At 41.2% G+C, this 20,418-nt stretch overlaps 1 protein-coding gene across 2 annotated transcripts in view; it reads right to left on the reverse strand.

Moving 5' to 3' along the window:
• Positions 1-20,418, reverse strand: part of NEURL1 (neuralized E3 ubiquitin protein ligase 1) — a 243,060-nt gene that overhangs the window by 40,567 nt on the left and 182,075 nt on the right. For both annotated transcript variants that reach the window (XM_063435096.1, XM_063435097.1), the window contains exon 3: positions 16,692-17,013. In XM_063435096.1, the coding sequence (XP_063291166.1) occupies positions 16,692-17,013 (322 nt within the window). The remainder of the gene's footprint in view (positions 1-16,691; positions 17,014-20,418) is intronic.

Here is a 20,418-nt window from a genome sequence, read left to right on the forward strand (position 1 = left end):
TATCAGTATTGAAGAGATGGCGGCAGCACTGAAGAACACTAAAAGGGGGAAAGCACCGGGCCCAGATGGGTTCCCGACGGGTTATTATAAGGACTTCTCCACAATCCTCCTACCCTGGCTGACGAAAGCTGTTAACACCCTCACGGACGGTGGGCGCTTCGGCACCGAGTCGCTCGCAGCTACGATCGCGGTTTTACTCAAACCAGGGAAAGACCCCGAGAACTGCGGCAGTTACCGACCAATCTCTTTATTAAATGTAGACACGAAACTCCTGACTAAGGTATTGGCCACTAGGATCTAACGAGTGCTCCCAAGCATCATCCACGCAGATCAAACGGGGTTTATACCAGGGAGGGAAGCGAGGGACAGCACTTTACACCTATTTCCGCGTCAATATCGAGCGCGGAAGACAAAGGAACACCTTCTCATCCTCTCCACGGATGCTGAGAAGGCATTCGATCGGGTCAACTGGCCCTACATGATGTCTACGCTGAATACCATGGGACTGGGACAGGGGATGATGTCGTGGATATCCGCTATATACAACAGGCCTAGTGCATCGGTCAGGGTTAACGGAGCACTGACCGACAGCTTCGAGATTACCAACGGGACTAGATAGGGTTGCCCCCTATCTCCCCTCTTGTTTGCCATGACGCTGGAACCTCTGCTACAAGCAGTCAGACAAAACCCCGATATTCGCGGCTATAAATGGAGAGACACGGAACATAAGGTGGCCGCATATGCAGATGACCTCCTCTTCTTCGTCACTAACCCACGGATTACAATACCCTGCCTACTTGCGGAATTTGAAAAATATGGTAAGATCTCGGGATTCAAACTAAACTTATCTAAATGCGAAGTGTTGAACGTGACCTTCCCACCGCATGACTACACTGAACTAGGCCCCTGCTTCCCATTCCAGTGGCGCGAGGACCGGATGAAATATCTGGGTATCTGGATCACCACCAACCCCCAGGAGATATACCATCACAACGTTTCTTCCTTACTCCGAATGCTTACCGCAGACTTAGAGCGATGGGCATACCCACACATCACCTTTCATGGACGTATAGCGGTCCTTAAAATGAATGTGCTGCCCAGGCTCCTGTATCTGTTCCAGACCATCCCCATGGCGCTGCCAGCAGCCTTCTTCTCCACCTTGAAGTCAGCTGTAATACGATATGTATGGAGAGGGGACAGATCTCGTCTGCGACATGAGATAATGTGTATGCCCCGGCTTAGGGGCGGCCTGGCACTCCCCGACTTCAAAAAATATCATCAAGCGGCCGCCATGCAGCGCATTCTAGAATGGCATGCAACCGCCAACCCGAAACAATGGGTGACTCTGGACAGATCTGACTCGGGGGCCAAACTCAAAGCCGCAGTATGGCAGGAGAAAGTAAACTACCGCGAGAGGGGCGAGGAGGGGAATCCGGTGGCTCAAACGTTGAGGATTTGGAAACCTATCCGGGAACTGGCATATGTCTCCCCGAGCCCTACCCCCTTGATCCCAATCGCGCACAATCCCAAAATCGGAGGAGGCCTCCCTCCAGCAGCTTGGACCTTCCTTGGTGACTGTACATACGTCTCGATCAGAATGGCACTAGAAAGGGGACGGGTAAGGTCCCTGGACTCCATCTTAGGGGATAGTCCAAAGACACCCATGACGACTATTCGATACCTACAGTTGGTGCACTATTATGACTCCATTCCTCAGAAGGAGCTTCTCCATAGGGAGCTTACGTGGTTTGAGAACCTCTGTCACAGGGGAGCCAGACTGGACAAAGCGGTATCCACGCTGTACCACACCTGCTGATTGGAAAGGAGACGGATAACAACACCTTCAAGGGGCGATGGGAACGACAATGGAACAAAACAATTACACAGGCGCAGTGGGACACGGCACTCCTGTGGCAATACAAAAGCTCTTCTAGTTCACACTATCAGGAGGTCAACTACAAGTTGATATCAATGTGGTATAGAACACCGGTGACTCTGCAGCGGATATTCGCGACAGCATCCCCGATGTGCTGGAGATGCCAGGAGGAAAGAGGTACCATACTACATCTGTGGTGGGAATGCCGAGCCATCATACCTTACTGGGACCAAGTCCACACGGAAATTAAGTGCATACTAGGTGATGATACGGAGTGGTCGATGGAACTGGCCCTATTACACATCACATCACAGTCCATCTCCGGCTACAAAAGATCAATCATGCGCCACCTCTTGAACGCGGCAAAATCCCTTATCCCGGTGTACTGGAAAAAGACGGAAATCCCCACACGCACGGAGTGGCTTCATAGGGTGGGAGACATTCAGGCAGCTGAGGCGCTTCGGGGGTCGCTCGCAGGGCTGTCGGCCAGGCACGCGGAGATCTGGGGACCATGGTTCTTATACCAATCTAGAGATATCTGAGAAATAGCACCAACACCCATGGGAAATGAAAATAGGGGATCAAAACTCCATCAGATCATGTCTTGGTCCCGCGACAGAGCTCACCCCCGGACGGGATATATCCCTCCCCGACTGACTGTCCACGCGTATACTCATGCCACTCATAGACAGACACACCGCTAGATATTTCAGGACTTTCACACGCACACGCGTCTGAAGGACACAACAGATAACTCTCTCCATTGACACTACCGTACGAACACCAACGCAAGCTCAACATCCGCGGAAACTAAAAATGAGTTGTTTGACAGGACTAGCTACTCAGATTACCTACCCCAATACAACACTAACACCCCTTCGGTTTATGCTACCGAGAGACAGTGACCACAACTTCACTACACGGGCCACAACTTGCACAACGTGGATGGCGAGCTCCCGTGGACTGCCACACAATGGTACCCACGCGCACCACACACTCACATTCACTTACAATGAAACACCTGCACATCGCACAATCACAGATTGGCAGGGGTTGACTCCCCAAGACCATGAGCAAATTACCGCACAACCTAGTGCAGGGGACATCAAGGGGGAAAGGGGAAACCCTACCTACATCCCTTCCCTATTCCCCCCACTCCACACCCCCCCCCCTTCAACATCTCTTTACCTTTGACAGCCCAAGTTTCGCAAACAAAACCTGATTAAAAAAAAAGTAAAAACGATCTGCTATGCCTTGAAACGCTGTCCACATGTTAACTGTCTTATGTTATGATATACCCTATGTTATTACACAAGAGCCTGCGTGCTCCATATTTACCTGATAAACGTTGGAAATATGTTTCATGTGCTCTTTACCAATAAAACAGATTTACAAAAAAAAATAAAAAATATTATAAATAACATTAATTATCTAAAAAGGCCTTGCACATAGATTCAATTCCCAATCTATCTCAGATCACAAAATGAATAGTGGCATTATTAAAATTAGTCGCCCATGCCGCTACAATGAGATAAAGGGATCTGGGTGCCTACAATGTCTAACTGCGTGTCTATACTGTAAAAAAATCAATTATTGCAGCAATGCTTTCCTATGTCGAGGGCCTAATGCACATGCACCGCTCACCGCGCATGTGCATTAGCCCCTCCTGTCTGATGACGTAGATGGAGGTGGAGCGGTGCAAACCTTCAAAGGACATCAGCGTTGGAATCGGGTTAGTGTAAGAAGTTTTGTTTTTTAACACTTTCTGTGCTGTGGGGGGGGTTGGGGGAGGGAAGCTGCGAGGGAAGGAGGGGGGTCAAGAGTGACCTATAGTGTAAGGAATATAACTGTATTCCTTACACTATAGAATCCCTTTAGATTTCTCCCTTTATAATATTGTAAAACGCTGCGTAATAAAAAATATATACACACATATTACACATAAGACATTACCCATTTTACCCTCACATAGCTGCCACATTGCTTTTTTGGTTGCACACTGTGATACACAAGTCACATTCCAATAGCCAATAAAAAAAGGGGGGAAAGGTTAGCGCTAATAATATATAAACAGGCAGCGACCTTTAGAGGGTAACCCTCTAACCCTCTATATAAGAGATATACAGTAAAGGAAAAAAAAGGTTGCGCCAAAGATAAAATGGATCAAATAAAAGTAAAAACAACAATACAATAAAAATATAAATAGGTATAGTCCAAAATGGTTTGTCAGTTCCAATAGGTGTCTTGAGGTAAAGTAGGTATGGTCACTAATTCCGCTGTGGGGGTAGATTCTCTTGTTGTAGTATTTTCTACCGTCTCGTAATATGGAAGACACAAGGTGAGAAAGACTAATCGTGCGGAGTGTATACACTTAAATAACCATTTTATTTATATTGTGTTATTTTATAATAAATGATTTTTTTGGTCTAATTAGTGTACCACTATCATTTTATATACACAATTATTACTATTATTTTATTTTATTTAATTTTTTCCTGGCATTTTTATTCTACATATCCTGAAGTGGGGATTATACCACTAACGCTATTACCTGAGTGCAGTGTGATCTGCACTTTATTTGTGAGTATATTTTATCTTATTTTATTCACCATCTTTTAATCAATCAATCGGAGAGCACTATCTGCTGTTTTTATTTCCCTCTTCTCCTGAGAGTTGGACGTACCCCTTGGAGGACAAGCAACAATATATCCCATCAGCGGGGATTATACCGCTGTATGCCTACAAACCCCGAGCTGGCTATAGCTCAACTAAATGTGAGTGTAACATATATAATTTTTATACCATCACATTAAGTGTATACACTCCGCACGATTAGTCTTTCTCACCTTGTGTCTTCCATATTACGAGACGGTAGAAAATACTACAACAAGAGAATCTACCCCCACAGCGGAATTAGTGACCATACCTACTTTACCTCAAGACACCTATTGGAACTGACAAACCATTTTGGACTATACCTATTTATATTTTTATTGTATTGTTGTTTTTACTTTTATTTGATCCATTTTATCTTTGGCGCAACCTTTTTTTTCCTTTACTGTACATTCCAATAGCCAACTGTTTTTAGTTTGTGTGAAAGATTTGTAATTCAATTCATTGAAGTCCTGACAATTCACACTTTAGTGCATAAAGCCTGATTCTGAATGCTTTTGGGGAACCATACTTTTTTATTACTTGAATGTTTTTCCAAGAAGGCTAGAAGGTATTGGACACAGAATTGTGTGTTTTGGTTTTGTTCTGAAACCAGCAATATGGTTATAAAGCCAGTGAGTTGTTTTCATCTTTGGTTAAATAAATTATTCAGAGGTATTTTTCTTTTCAAATGATTACGTACTCATTGCAAAGGCCAGGAGGGAATGATTTATAGAGAATGGGAACCAGCCAACCTGGAAAACTCGAGAATACAAATCAAGCTCTTTGTAGTGTGAGTGTTACTGGCCATATCTCCCAATTGTCCTAAATCCCTTTGTCCCGCTTTTCTATCCAAACAATCGTATTTTCTAAAAGCTCTACTAGTACGGTGTGTATAACAAAGGTTCCGAAATGTGTTTATAAACAAATGGATATTTATTACATGGTTAGTCAATAATACATGGAACTTCAATATGCATTTAAAATTTCAGGCTACAATAACTAAATTGGAAGTATTCTTCAAGTTAGCGATGTTTTAAGTTCAGCCAGGGCTACTTATAGTCCCACTTTCAGAGTATCATACCTGTTTCTGGAGCCAGGTGTCCCTCGACGGTCCTGAGTGCTCTCTCCCGAACCAACGAAGCTGGACGTGATGACGTTGTTCCGACGTCTGCAATGAAGCAGAACACTTCCTCTCCCTTTATCTGGGTCACATTTATATGTGTCACAGGTAACACAAGCCAATCAGGGACCTCAGGGGCCTATATAAAGCCCTTGGGACCTCTTTTTATTGCCCTCTCCAGGTTAGAAGAAGCCTGAGATTGCCTTCCTTGTTCCTTGGCATTTCTGGTTTCTGACTTGGCTTTGTTTAAACGTTTATTCCATATTCTGGTATCCCTAGCCCTTGGCTCTGTTATCTCCTAGAAGGCCCACCTACCAGACCTAATTACATACCTTCCAGTGTTGGCAGGTATGGCTCTGCTTTTAAGGCCTTTAAAGTGAATTTCACTTTCGTAAATGTCACTGGGAGAAATGTTGCTGGGAGACAGGAAGAGCTAATTCTAATAATTTCAAACATGTTTTTGTTATTATCAAAGTGTCCATTTATTACACAGGCAGAGCATGGATGATAGGAATTGTAGTCAACAACAATGGTTCGTTTTCATGCTCTAATGCGAATATTTAGTGGAAATTGCTATTTATAAAATGCCACAGACAAAACAGATGTTTACATATGTAAAACATGAAAAAACACACAGCCAAAAGCTGCTTAAAAGATTAACCGTGACAGCACATGCAATGCATAATCTGAGCACTATATTCCACTTTATGGATGATTAAAATATTCTTAATGTGTAAGGATACCTTACCTCATATACATAGGAGGATAAATAGTCAATGTTTCATTTAAAAGAAGAATGTATTTAGCGGAGTGACAGAGTTCCTCCGGAACGTTTGTTCCCACATCGTTTTTTTAAGGCATGCCAACGGTCTAGGTTTTGTCAATCTCCCATAGGAAAAGAATTGGCATATGTCTACGTCCTGACTTTCCGTGTGCCTTGGGATGGGAACCAACCATGGCTCTAGCTATTGCTCAAAATATACCGTCTATGCCTCACTCTCAAACACAAATGCATACCTCCCAAGTTTCCCTATTTAGTAGGGACAGTCCCTATTTTGGGCCCAAATCCATCTGTCCCTCTTTTCTCTCCTAATGTCCCTCTTTTCTAGGAGCTCCATATTGTTGGTGTGTCTGAGGGGATAACAGAGCTCCACAGCAATAGTACGCACAGTAATGTGTCTTTATTCTACAATAAATGTCTGTGTAAATCAGTCTGTGTAAATACGATACATTGTTCTTGATCTAAATGACATTATAGCAGCATACATTGTTATTACTATCACGGCTTCTCACTAAGTGAGAATTCAAAGTAGCCAAACCAGAAACATTCAACAAAACAAGTCAACAAATGCTGTCAGTTCGGCTACTCCCGCCTTAAATTTGAAAATCACTTAGAATTCTGACTTTAGTAAATAACCCTATAAGTCAACTAAAATTTCTTAGAACAGCCCCACTGCTGGTCACATCCCGATTGACACCACTAAAATTAAAATGTCCATCTGACATGTTGGAAGGTATGCTAATGTCAGTGTTTGTTACAGGAAGAAATAGTATTTAATGTAAATAGAAACTGCTTGCACCAACCCTATTCTCACCCAAAGTTCTTATTTTATGAGAAATTTTATTAGTCTCACGCCCGTAAACGCAGCTTTGTGGAAAATGTTGAAATACCCTATGTGAAAACGCTGTGGTTTCTACTTTTCGAAATATACACTTTTTGGAGCGTAGAGGATAACTGTAAATGGTAAAGTACAACAAATGAGACCTAGAGAAGCTTCAAAATTATAAAGTACATGTCGCAAATGTGAGAATTGCAATATAGGATCATTTAGACTGATTTAAATATTAATTTAGACTGATATTTAGACGGTGTCAATGCACACTTTCATTTACTAGTTTCCAAACAAAGGAAGCCTCAATAAGAATGTAGAAAAAATAAAAAATCACCTTTGGAACAATTCATGTTAGGATGATTACAGAGGAAACCAAAAGAAAGACGGAACAAAAAAAAGGGGAACCAAAGGGACAGGGGGAACCAAAAAAGAAAATATACACTTAAAGTGGTATTTTTAAAGTAAGCCACAATTTTTTTTTATTTTGGTTCCCACAGTGACAGGTCCAACATGAACGGAATATGGCCAAATACTGGCGAGTTATCTCGAGGCTCATTGTTCTACAAGGAAACAGGTAAATGAAATGACTTGCTCTTTGATGTTTTAGAGACCGGTGGTCCTGACCCTTATTGTCTCAGGCCCAGTAACCGGTAGAAGGTTGGGTAAGACCTTCTATATGTGGGCTAAAAATCAATGTTCACTGTAGCTACTTGCTTAATTTACAGACATTTTCTAAACGCATATTTGGCCTAAATTTTGCTATTTGGATTTCAGTATCCCACTCATCTCTACACAGAACTGTCACGGATTAAAAAGGACAGTATGAAGGCTGTTTTGCGTTATGTGTTTTGAGAACATAATGTTTTAAACAGCTCTGTTTAAAGATTGCGAAGACAATGGTTTTAGACTTTTACTGGCAGAAGGTGGCATAGCAGCAGATGCACTGAAAAATGATGTAATCCCTGTAGTTAGAAATCTATCTACCCGTGGCTGGAAAAGACAAGTACACGTTCACAAGTACACGTTCCATGATGTGTATACTAAACATTTCACTCCAGGTGGAGTAGGTGGGGGGAGTGAAATCAGGTGTTAAGAAGCAAACACATTGCCTTGTTTATGCAAAAAAAAAAACTCAAATCCTTTCGGCTCTCTATGATACCACCTCACCATACGGTCAAGAAGTATGCCTTTTCTATAATACAAACAGTGGTGGCTGGTAAAATAATACCATGCTCTTTCCACTCATCATTAAGGGAGAGAATAGAAACTGCAGGTATAATCATGAAAGACCGATTTTTTTCCAAAAAACACACTTATTAGTAATTATTATTATTATTATTTTATTATTTATATAGCGCCAGCAAAATTCCGTATCGCTGTACAATGGGTGGACTTACAGACACGTAATTGTAACTAAACAAATGGATGCGCAGGAACAGAGTGGTTGAGGGCCCTGCTCAATGAGTTTACAAGCTAGAGGTAGTGGGGTATAGTGACACAAAGGGTATAAGTACGGGTAATGAAATAGGTTGCTAGAAAAGTATTCACTGGGAACTTATATTTAGGACATTTTTGACAGTTGCAGAAGAGGAGTCATGGGGGGGGGGGGGGGGGATTAAAATCCACTAACAGTTTAAATGATATGCTTTCCTGAAGAAGTGTGTTTTCAAAGATTTTTTGAAGGAGTGGAGACTTGGTGAAAGTCTAAAGGAGAAGGGAAGGGAGTTTTACAGAATAGGTGCAGCCCTTGAGAAGTCTAGGAGGCGAGCATCAGATGTGGGAGCACGGACAGAGGATAGACGTAGGTCTTTGATAGAGCAGAGGGGCCTCGACGGGACATACTTGTGTATTAGGGAGGATAGGTAGGTTGGAGCAGCATTATGTAGGGACTTGTAAGCAAGCACCAGAATCTTAAATTGAGCCCTATATCTAACTGGAAGCCAATGTAGGGACTGACAGAGGTCGGAGGCGTGGGAGGTGCAGGCAGACAGGAAAATAAGCCTCGCCGCTGCATTCATTATAGATTGCAGTGGTGCAATCCTGGAACACGTAAGACCACTGAGAAGGGGATTGCAGTAGTCAAGACGAGAAAGAACAATGGCATGGACCAGGTTTTCTTTACTATATTGTTCTTGAACTCTGATTTATAAACTCTTTTTGCTTCATTTTCACTAAATTCAGAAATATATGTTGGAGGCATGTATTTCTGAGTGGTTGCTGGTTATACAATTACAATTATTTATATATTGTATTATCTGAGCACCGCAAAAATCAAGAATGCAAAAAAAAAAAAAAAAAGACAAAAAAAACAATTATTTATATAACGCCAACATATTCTGCAACGTTGTACATGAGGAAACAAGACAAACATTTAATTCTGACAAAACATGTACAACATACGGGAACAGTAAGTGAAGAGGGTCCTGTCCAAACAAGCTCACAATGTAAAGGATGAAATCCTAGATTTATACATTTGCTGGTTATAGAAAAAATGATGGTTATAGATGAAAATTGTGATAAAAAAACACTACATATAGGCAATCGAGCTTCTAAGACGATTTGCGTTCTAGAACCAGTTCATTCTTTAAGGCGGCACTCTAAGCACCAAAACCACCTCAGGATAATGGCCCCAAGAGTCCCCCCAGCACTGCATGCCAGTAAACCATTTAGAACGTTTGATGATTGTTTTCTTCTTGTGTTGGGCTCCCACGATACTTCTAATGTGAGTTGGTCTGATATAAAATCTGTATTAAGGTACAAACTCACGCCGGGTTTAAGTTGGGATGATTTGGTCTGATAATATGGGAGTCTAAACTTCTGCTTCATCAGACAAGCACAAGCTGTAAGGACCGCAGGCGCCTGACAAGGAAAGAGTCAAATTGTTCCTTAAAGTTTCTGATGAATAACTGTATACAGTGACCCTTCAATGTAACACACAGGGTAACAGAGAGTACTAAGAACTCTTTCTTTCACTATCCAGGCTAATAGGTCACAACATACACCCATGATTATTGAGTCCCTTGTACAAAGAGAACCAGAAATGTATTAAGCCCATATTCAATGAGGTCATTCCAATCAGAAAGCCATGAATTGATTTTCTCTGTTGCCATCGTATTTACTGAAAGCCATTTTTCTGACTGATTACGCTGCATGCCGAAAGCCGTAGAGTAGGGTTTTCACGGTGCTTGACAATTCAGACTAAATAGAATGTTACATCTGTTGTCGCTACGTATTTGGTTTTCTAAGTTAAGCTGTTTTTGCATTAGGAATCATTGATGCAGCTCGTCATCCATGGGCAGGTTACTATGAGAAATCTTTGGCACATCTATTGCTCTATCAGTAATGGTGAACATCTGGTGGAGCATCATGGAAAATGTAGTCTACAATAGCAAGAGTACCAAAGATTAGACTTTGCTGTGACAGATATAACCTGATCATTAAATGCTGCCCAATGATTATGTGTCAGCAGCAACAGATAGTTAATGGAACACTCAATATAGTGCTTATGGTGTCAATATGCCATTGGCACATTCTTCATTTATGTGTTAAACTTTTTGTGAGCAGTCTGGAACAACCAAGCGGCTCCCAGTCACCCATGGCCTGGCTCCTCACTATCAATCACTGGTGTTGAAGTTACTTCCTCTTTAGTAATAACAATTCTGTCCTAATTTGGACAGCATTCTTTGGCTGCGCATGTCAGCCGATTTTGCTAATGTTAAGATATAACATGTACATTAATTACCAGGCAAACCAGTTTTCTGTCAAACCTTTCAACAATGGTTCAACACATAAACAGGAAAAGCGCCAGGCTTACACCATAATCGCTACAGGGCATTGTGCTGGCTTTGATGTTTAAAGTGTCCCTTTAAGGGCAAACAAGGGAGATGCAGATTCTTTAAATTATACAACACACTGTTCTTAATCCGTTCTTCTTTTGATGTGTGCATGGTGTCAGTGCAACCTGTTTCGAGTGAAGTGCTAGAAATTAACATTTTTCACTTCCCAGAGCTGCTATTCCTGTAACTCCTGTAAACGTTGATCTACTGTTACATTTTAAGGAAGTGGTTTGTGGTTAACGCTTAGTAGCGGTGTTCATTTCTGCTTATCACTATCAGACATCAAGAAAGGTTTAAGAAATAATTTAAAGGGACACTAAAGGCATCCAGACAACTTCATCTCATTGAACTGGTGTGAGTGCATTGTCCCTGTCCCCTTAACCCTGCAAAGTTAATTATTACAGTTTTAGGGAAACGGCAATGTTAGGATTGCAGGGTTAAGACTGCCTCTTGTGGCTGTGTACCAGACAACCACTAATGGCACGTCCTGTATTTTCATAGAGTTTAACTCTGTGAAACAACTTTATATGCCCTCATGCTGTGCATGAGTATGTCTAGCGTCTTGCAAATTCCCATTGGAAAGCATTGAGTCAATGTCTTCCTATGGGCAAGGCCTAATGAACGTACTGTGGCCACGCACGTGCATTAGGTTACCCGGTGGAGATGAAGCCAACGCCATGTTTAAAGGGTTATTAATCCTTTGGATCTCACAGGGGAGGAGGCAACAGGGACGACAGAGTGCAGAGAGACACTATAGTGTTAGGAATACAATATTTTATTCTTAACACTACAGTGTTCCTTTAAGTAAGATTTGGTTTATGTGCAACATTTTTAGCCAACGAAATATAATTATAAATGAAGCCAATGAAACACAAATTAAATCCGTTTTAATCCACATCTGAACAAACTGATGGTCCAGGAATTAACTTTGAAATCGTATTAATTGAATTAGACCCCACAAGTAAACTCTCGATGATCAATTTTTCTGTTTGTGGATGAAAAAGGAATTGGATTTGGACGAACCGCCCCAAACAAATTTGTGCACGAGTCTACTACTCAATTCAGGTCTAAAGCATGTTCATTTTTGTTTTGTTTTTTTGTTGACAGCAACAGATCATAGTTTCAGCGTGCTGTGGCCTGGCATATCTCTCAGAGGCTCCTGCCACAAACCTGCAACACTAATTTAATGCGCACTTAGTGACGCTGTGAGCGTGTTTGATGGAAAAACCCCATTGTTCTTGGTTTATTGTCGGTTACCATCACTATAACACACACACACACTGTGAAAGCAATCAGCCTTTGGAGAATGAGTTGCTAGCCATTAATCAAGTGTTGGCTGGCTACACAATGACTGGAGCAGGTGCCACCACTGAGCAGCTTTCAATACGTGCGCACATATATATCTACGTGTCAGACTCTAATACGTGCACAGCATGTGAAAGATCCTGTAAATAGTGTGTGTTTTTTTACAAAAATGCAAAATAAGGCAGCAAGCTAAAGCGTTGTTTTCCCACTTGCAAATAAGCTCCATTAAACAATTCTTACCGTTCTTTTTGTCACATTTACCATGTTTACCCATATATGTTGGGTATGTCCCCCAAAACAGGAGCAGGGAATTGGAGATTAGCGCTATACATTAATTCTCTACTTGAGATGACGTGCCATCTGTAAAAGGTGGGCTAGGGGGTCCCCAATCCTCTTGCTCAGTTAATGTGCCTGTATTATAGTATGGTCCAGGAGATGCCCGATTCTCTGGTTAACGTGATAAACCTCAATTTTGTATCTGTTTAAATTTGCAATGAATAACTAACTCCACGTTTACATTAAAACCATGAATATAAAACCTTTGCCTCCTATTATTATATCCTCCCCACCCCATCCCCTTACTTCTATGAAACGATGTAACAGTTTACGTTAATAGAAATACATTTTGCAGACGAGTCTACAGATAAAAACGTGTGATTGATAAAACTACAGATATAGCAGGACGTCATGCATGTGACATTTTGGGCTGAGTGGCACAGATAACATATTTATTCTGAGCAAGATTAGTAAAATTAGTAACAAACTATTTCACTATAAATCATGCCTCTGAAGTTTCACTGCTCAATTCTCTGCCATTTAGGAGTTAAATCACTTTGTTTCTGTTTATGCAGCCCTTGCCACACCTCCCCTGGCTATGATTGACAGAGCCTGCATGAAAAAAAAATGGTTTAATTTTGTATTATATAGTAGCTTACTTTAAAAGATTTTATCTCCTTCTCTGTAAATTGAACATAAAATCACATACAGGAGGCTCTTGCAGGGCCAAGCAAGCTATCAACAGAGCAGGAGATAAGAAATTATAGATTAAACAGAATTTGTAATAAAGGAAGTATAAACATAAGAGGAAGTGTTTAGGAAGGCTGTGCAAGTCACATGCATGGGGTGTGACTAGAGCTGCATAAACAAAGTGATATAGAGGGACACTATAGTCACCTGAACAACTTTAGCTTAAAGGACCACTCTAGGCACCCAGACGACTTCAGCTTAATGAGGTGGTCTGGGTGCCAGGTACCTCTAGGATTAACCCTTTTTTTTTATAAACATAGCAGTTTCAGAGAAACTGCTATGTTTATAATGAGGGTTAATCCAGCCTCCAAATCCTCTAGTGGCTGTCTCATTGACAGCCGCTAGAGGCGCTTGCGTGCTTCTCACTGTGAAAATCACAGTGAGAGCACGCAAGCGTCCATAGGAAAGCATTGTAAATGCTTTCCTATGCGACCGGCTGAATGCGAGCGCGGCTCCTGCCGCGCATGCGCATTCAGCCGATGACGTCGCGAGGAAGAAGAGGAGGAGGAGGAAAGCTCCCCGCCCGGCGCTGGAGAAAGAGGTAAGTTTAACCCCTTCCTCTCTCCAGAGCCCGGCGGGAGGGGGTCCCTGAGGGTGGGGGCACCCTCAGGGTACTCTAGTGCCAGGAAAACGAGTATGTTTTCCTGGCACTAGAGTGGTCCTTTAATGAAGCAGTTTTGGTGTATAGAACATGCCCCTGCAGCCTCACTGCTCAATCCTCTGCCATTTAGGAGTTAAATCCCTTTGTTTATGAACCCTAGTCACACCTCCCTGCATGTGACTTGCACAGCCTTCCATAAACACTTCCTGTAAAGAGAGCCCTATTTAGGCTTTTTTTATTGCAAGTTCTGTTTAATTAAGATTGTCTTATCCCCTGCTATGTTAATAGCTTGCTAGATCCTGAAAGAGCCTCCTGTATGTGATTAAAGTTCAATTTAGAGATTGAGATACAATTATTTAAGGTAAATTACATCTGTTTGAAAGTGAAACCAGTTTTTTTTCATGCAGGCTCTGTCAATCATAGCCAGGGGAGTGTGGCTAGGGCCGCATAAACAGAAACACAGTGATTTCACTCCTAAATGACAGTGAATTGAGCAGTGACATTGCAGGGGAATGATCTATACACTAAAACTGCTTTATTTAGCTAAAGTCATTTAGGTGACTATAGTGTTCCTTTAACTCCTAAATGGCAGTGAATTGAGCAGTGAGACTGCAGGTTCATGATCTATACACCAAAACTGCTTCATTAAGCTTAAGTTGTTGTGGTGACTATAGTGTCCCTTTAAAATAATTAGCATTAACCCTCTGTTAATCTAGCTAACGTCAATGCAACAGAAAGCCAGAATATACTGAGATATGAGTCAAATGCATCTCAGTGATAAAATTAGAGAAGCAATTGCATGTTTATGTTAATGCGTTTGAGAACTATCTAGCAAAATTTTGATTGGGACTTTTTTTTTTAGACACTACCCTGTGGCCCTTTCCCATACAGTGGCTTTCCTACAGACTCCCTCCCCATAATATTAATGTTATAAAGAATGCCAATTACTGACCTTATTTAACCATCAGATCCATTGCTACAGTTGGTAAACAATCTAAAGATTACCATATTCCTGTATTTCTCTAAATAAAACCACACTTGTGTCGATAGCAATTCAATGGGCCACTTTGCTCATATTGGCATCTATCTACATTCTACTATCAGGTCCTAATTTTTCTGGTTATTTAACTTCACTGTTGCTTATAAAATCTTATAGATTACCGTGGGTGATCTAGTGCCAATTATCCCATGAAGGAGATTTACAGACCCACTCATTTCTGTTTACCATTGATTTTTAGCCGTCCCTCCTTAATACTGTGATTTTCTCCCTTCAATCGAATTATTCATTCATGACTTATACCATAAGAAATTGTATTATGATACTCGTTGATACTAGTTGGTTAATGTCCCCATCTGCATTTAAAAATACAACGCTTTTTTTCGTTTTTGTTTGTCAAATATACAGATTTACTTTCTTCTTTTACTCATGCTTAAAGGGACACTCAAATGCCCAAATACCAAAAAAGTAAAAATAAAATCAAGGTTTTATTAGATATATTACCAATGAAAACATACATGTATTTAATTATACATATTTCCATTGTGGGCAAATCTAAAAACAGCGTACAAAAGTTGCAGATCTCATGTCTGAAGCCTTTGCAAGCCCTCCCCTTCTAACCCCGCCCAGACTTTCTGTGGCTGTCCAATCAGAGACTTTCCAATGCAGCTCAATGGGAAGTCTTTGCAAGGCAGGTGCTCTGGGCAATTGCTGCCTCTTGAGTTTAGCTTTACTGAGCTAAACAACCAGAAAGTAACAGGAACTGTTGTCTGATTGGCAGCCAGGGGATGTAACAAGGTTAATTTATAAAAAAAAAAAAAATATTAATTTCTACTGAAATCTGCACTTTTTGTAAAATGAAAAAAAGAGGACACACTATTCATACATAAAGTATTTCAGCAAGCTAAATTGCTTTAGGGTTCTGGAGTGTTCATTTAATGCCTAAAGAACTTGGCGTAAGCTGGGTGTATTGATTAACTAACCACAGTGTCCTTCCCTACTGCTAATGCATGTCTTATGTCCATAAAAACACACACACACACACACACACACACTCTCTCTCTCTCTTACTTTTATTATTTAAAGGAACACTTCACGCACATAAAGCGCTTCAGTTTATAAAAGTGCCGATTTCAAAAGAAATCAGAACTTTTATAGTTTTATATCTATATGTCACTTAGAAAGCCAGAGAGTTTTTCATCCTCTTTCATTGCCTTTACAGAGCGAACAGCAGACAAACTGTGTTAGTGCGTGCCTGCCTCCCCCCTTTTTAGTGAGCTGTATTACAGCTCATTGAGGAGCATTCGGAAGCTTTGATTACATGCATGCACACTCAATGAGAAGCCTCTGATTGGAATATGCCTCAGCAGTGACAAAGTCTATGCTGAGGAAAAAGTGGTTGCAAAGGCTGCAGCTAAGAGTTGAAAAAAAGCAGAAATAAATGCACTCATGTTTTCATTTGTGGTATACCTACCACATTTTTTAATATACTTTGTTTTCAATGGAGTGTTCCTTTAAAGCACTAAAAACACTTCCATAGCAAATAAGATCTTTGGTTGATTAACACTGATACAATTAGAGGGTAGATCTAAATGTCACCCTGGAACATTGTTTTTTTTAGAATACTTTGTCAATGGAAACAGGAGATAAAAGTCCTCTTACCTAGTAATTCCACTCCACGAGTCAGTCCGTAAACATCAATCAGAGCCCAGAGAGGATCAGTGGTTCGTACACCACTAAAGAACAGCATTGCCCCAGAGTCATTGACTCGATAGAATACCCTGCCCTTTTTATCCACCCAGAAGGCTATGATATTCCCTTCATTTGCAAACTCTTCTGGTAAAGCCTTGGCCCAAAATCCACTTTGGGAAACCAGGTCAGGACAAGCATACTTGGGCAGCGTGTCTGGGTTAATCCGTGAGGGATCTTTGGATGTAAAGCCAAGCCGAAGAGCTCCGCTCCAACAACATTGCTTTTTAGTGATCTGGGGGAAAAAATGGAAAAGTATTATTATTTTGAATATCTCAGCTTTCAAAAAAATCGACAGTATAAATTCAAATGTAAACAAATAAAATAAAATAAATCTTATAAGATATATGGTCAAGAGAAAAATCTACATAAGCCGGGAACACAGTAGAGGGAAAACTGCATAAAGAACACATAAAAGCATGTTTTTTATGTTTATCCTATACCATCCTCAGGGCCGTCGCGTCCATAAGACGGCACAGGCGGCAGCCTTAGAGCGCACCAGCCCGGGTGTGCAAATGTCCAGGTGGCCGGCAGGAGGGAGGCGCTCAGCGCTTCGCTCCTGCCAGTCACTTCTCGTAGCGTGGCCAAGCGCCAGCAAAACTGTCCACCCTGCCTTCCACTTCCTGCAGTACCGCGGACTGTGTGGAGGGGGCGGGGTATCAACTGGTCATACCTCTGCTCCCCCTGTAGCACATAGCGTGGCAGGCGCCCAGCAGGGACGGAGTTACCGCCATCCCCCTTCTCATCGTCATGGGAGGACTTCCTCCCACAAAGACTGGAGCACGAGAGCGGCATGGGAGGACTTCCTCCCACAAAGACTGGAGCACGAGAGTAGGCGAAGGCAGAGATGAGGGGGGCTGGGCAGGACCAGCTCCTCCAACTCCCAACTAAGTCAGGCAGCACTCTGGATCCCAGGAAAGCCATCCTTCTGAATCCACTAAGTAGGAAACAGGAGGGTGGCTAGAAAAGTGTATATTTTGACCAGCATGTGTGTGTATATCTGTGTGTGTCTCTCAGTGTGTCTGTATCTGTATGTCTGTATGTGTGTGTCTGTCAGTGTGTCTGTGTGTGTATGTTTGTCAGTGTGTCTGTGTATGTGTGTGTGTGTATATATGTGTGTCAGTGTGTCTGTCTGTGTGTGTATCTGTATGTCTGTCAATATGTATGTGTGTTTCTGTATGTCTATCAGTGTGTATGTGTTTGTATCTGTATGGCTGTCAGTGTGTATATGTGTGTATCTGTATGTCTGTCAGTGTGTGTTTATCTGTAGGTCTGTCAGTGTTTCTGTGTATCTGCATCTGTATATGTGTGTCTGTCTATCTAAATGTGTATCAGTTTGTGTATATTTGTATTTGTGTATCTGCATGTGTGCATCTTTGTGTATGTGTATCACAGTGTGAGTGTGTGCGCGTCAAACGCCAACACTACAAACAAATACACCCCTGCATTCAAATGTCAACAGTACATACAAACACACCTCTGTATTAGACACGAAAATTATATATAAACACACCCCTGCATTAAAAAATCAACACTACACATAAATGCATACTTGCATTCAAACGCAAACATTGCATACAAACACACCCCTACATTCACACAAACATACTCCATACAAAAACATGCTTACATTCAAACACACAAATACTGCTCAGTGCTAAATCCTGCAAGAATGGGGAATAGGTAAAGCCCCAGGAAAATGCATCTTCGCCTGCGTAGTCAATAAATCCTTGCACCGGCCCTGACCATTTTACAACCAAAATATTATGAGTTAGATTTGCAAATGTGCTTAATGATTCGCTTGCAAAGCATTTTCTGGGTATACATAGAAGTAAGACACCTACACAGGATGGGGAAACAGTGGCCCAAAATCCGTACTATCAGGAGGTATTTTGAACAAGAAAAACAGTTCAATAGGTATGTTTCAGCATATGATAAGCTTCATCAATGAGATGGGTCCCTCTAGTGACACAAGGAAAGAAATCTATATCTATTTCTCTTGATTTCCCCCTAGAACGTATATAGTGAACACACTAAAAAACCTTACGTTAGTACAGATACTGCTTAATAGCTTGTTCTATGGAATCCCCCAATATTGGTATTTGCCTGAGGGAGGTAGAGGGTATGCCCATAGGGTTCGTCTCCATAACATGAGGTGAGGACAACCCGCAGGTCATGTTATTTTGTATGTTATGCATATCCCTATTCATACACTCATATATTCCAAGGCTGTAGAAGCCATAAAAATGAAAATTCTTTGTTCTGGGATAAACAGCTAAGACAAAGATTTAGCACTTAATGAGATTTGACAGCCAATAGCCTCAGCAAAACTTGATGGTTCAAATGTGCTTGTTCGATTTGCAACCTTTTCTTCCATTTAAATTGAAGTAAGCCAGGCGTAAAGTTTCAGGACTGCGAGCTGTCTAGAAGTGGAGTTACGCTCACAAAATAAATGGTGTAGACTATTTTTCCCCTCACTTGCACATTTTAAAAATCAGAAAGGCCAGATGTGTTTTCTTTGCTCACGCCAATTTCAAAAAGAAAATGAAGATATTCAAGATAAGCCGTACCGAGAAGACAAAGAAGCCAGAATTTTTTTTTTTTTTTTCTAAGACAATTAATTCACTTTGAACCATGTATGGGATCATTTATTTAGCTTTGACTAAATAGTGTTATATTTTTAATAGATCCAGCCAGTTTTACAGTTCCAGAGTGAGTAAGAGTCTAAGTGTTCCCATGACATTGAGCTGTAAAATGACCGTGCAAACATTCAAAGCAAAAAGGCAAATTGAAAAATAAAAATCTCCTTTTAAGTTATACATCCAAATAATCAACTTAAAACCTGTGGACGTTGTGCGATTGCTGCCTCAAATTGTGTTAAAGCAACCAGAGATCAAACAACCAATAATTATCACAAATGAATCAAAAAAAGAACAGGTCTGGAGTCAAAATTACTGTCAATGGCATGGTGATTTGAAGCCTTTTTCATATCACGTTGCAGGTCTGATTTACACTCTCTAGGCACTGCAATGTATCTTGCATAATATAAAATAATATGGGTAGTAACTGTGTTTGCACAATAGGGGGCGACAGTGGGTTTGCCAGATCATTGTCAGACTTGGGCACTAATATTTAATTGTAATTCATATTTAAAAATATGCATTATAGCATTATTCATATTTCAACAGATCTAAAATACAAACCAGCGTGTGTTCTAATTGCTGCAATGTGCTTCTAACCAACAGTAACAGGGCTTGTTGGGATACTGATGAATGGTGTTCACTTTGTGTAATTGCACTCCTGCTTCATTTCGAGGAGCATACAGACACGTTTAACAGGTCTTCCACTTTTACGGATGATCTATGAGCAAACCGCTGGAAATCTTTGCTTCTGTGCTGTGGTTATGTTAGTGCTTTACAATTAAAGACATTTTTGAGAATCTTGTAACGGACACAGTGTTTCCATACTCTTCTTACAGCATCTTACACACACACACATACACCACAGGCATCCCTCAGAATACACAACTCCCACTTTCGCTCTTTGAAGCTGTTTATGTCTGTGTGTGCATGCAAGACAGGCAATTAACTGACTTACGTCTGCTAAAATATTTAATACTCTGAACCTCTTGGAAGAGACA

Source organism: Pelobates fuscus, chromosome 10 (genome assembly GCF_036172605.1).
Source record: "Pelobates fuscus isolate aPelFus1 chromosome 10, aPelFus1.pri, whole genome shotgun sequence".
NCBI classification, from domain to species: Eukaryota; Metazoa; Chordata; class Amphibia; order Anura; family Pelobatidae; genus Pelobates; species Pelobates fuscus.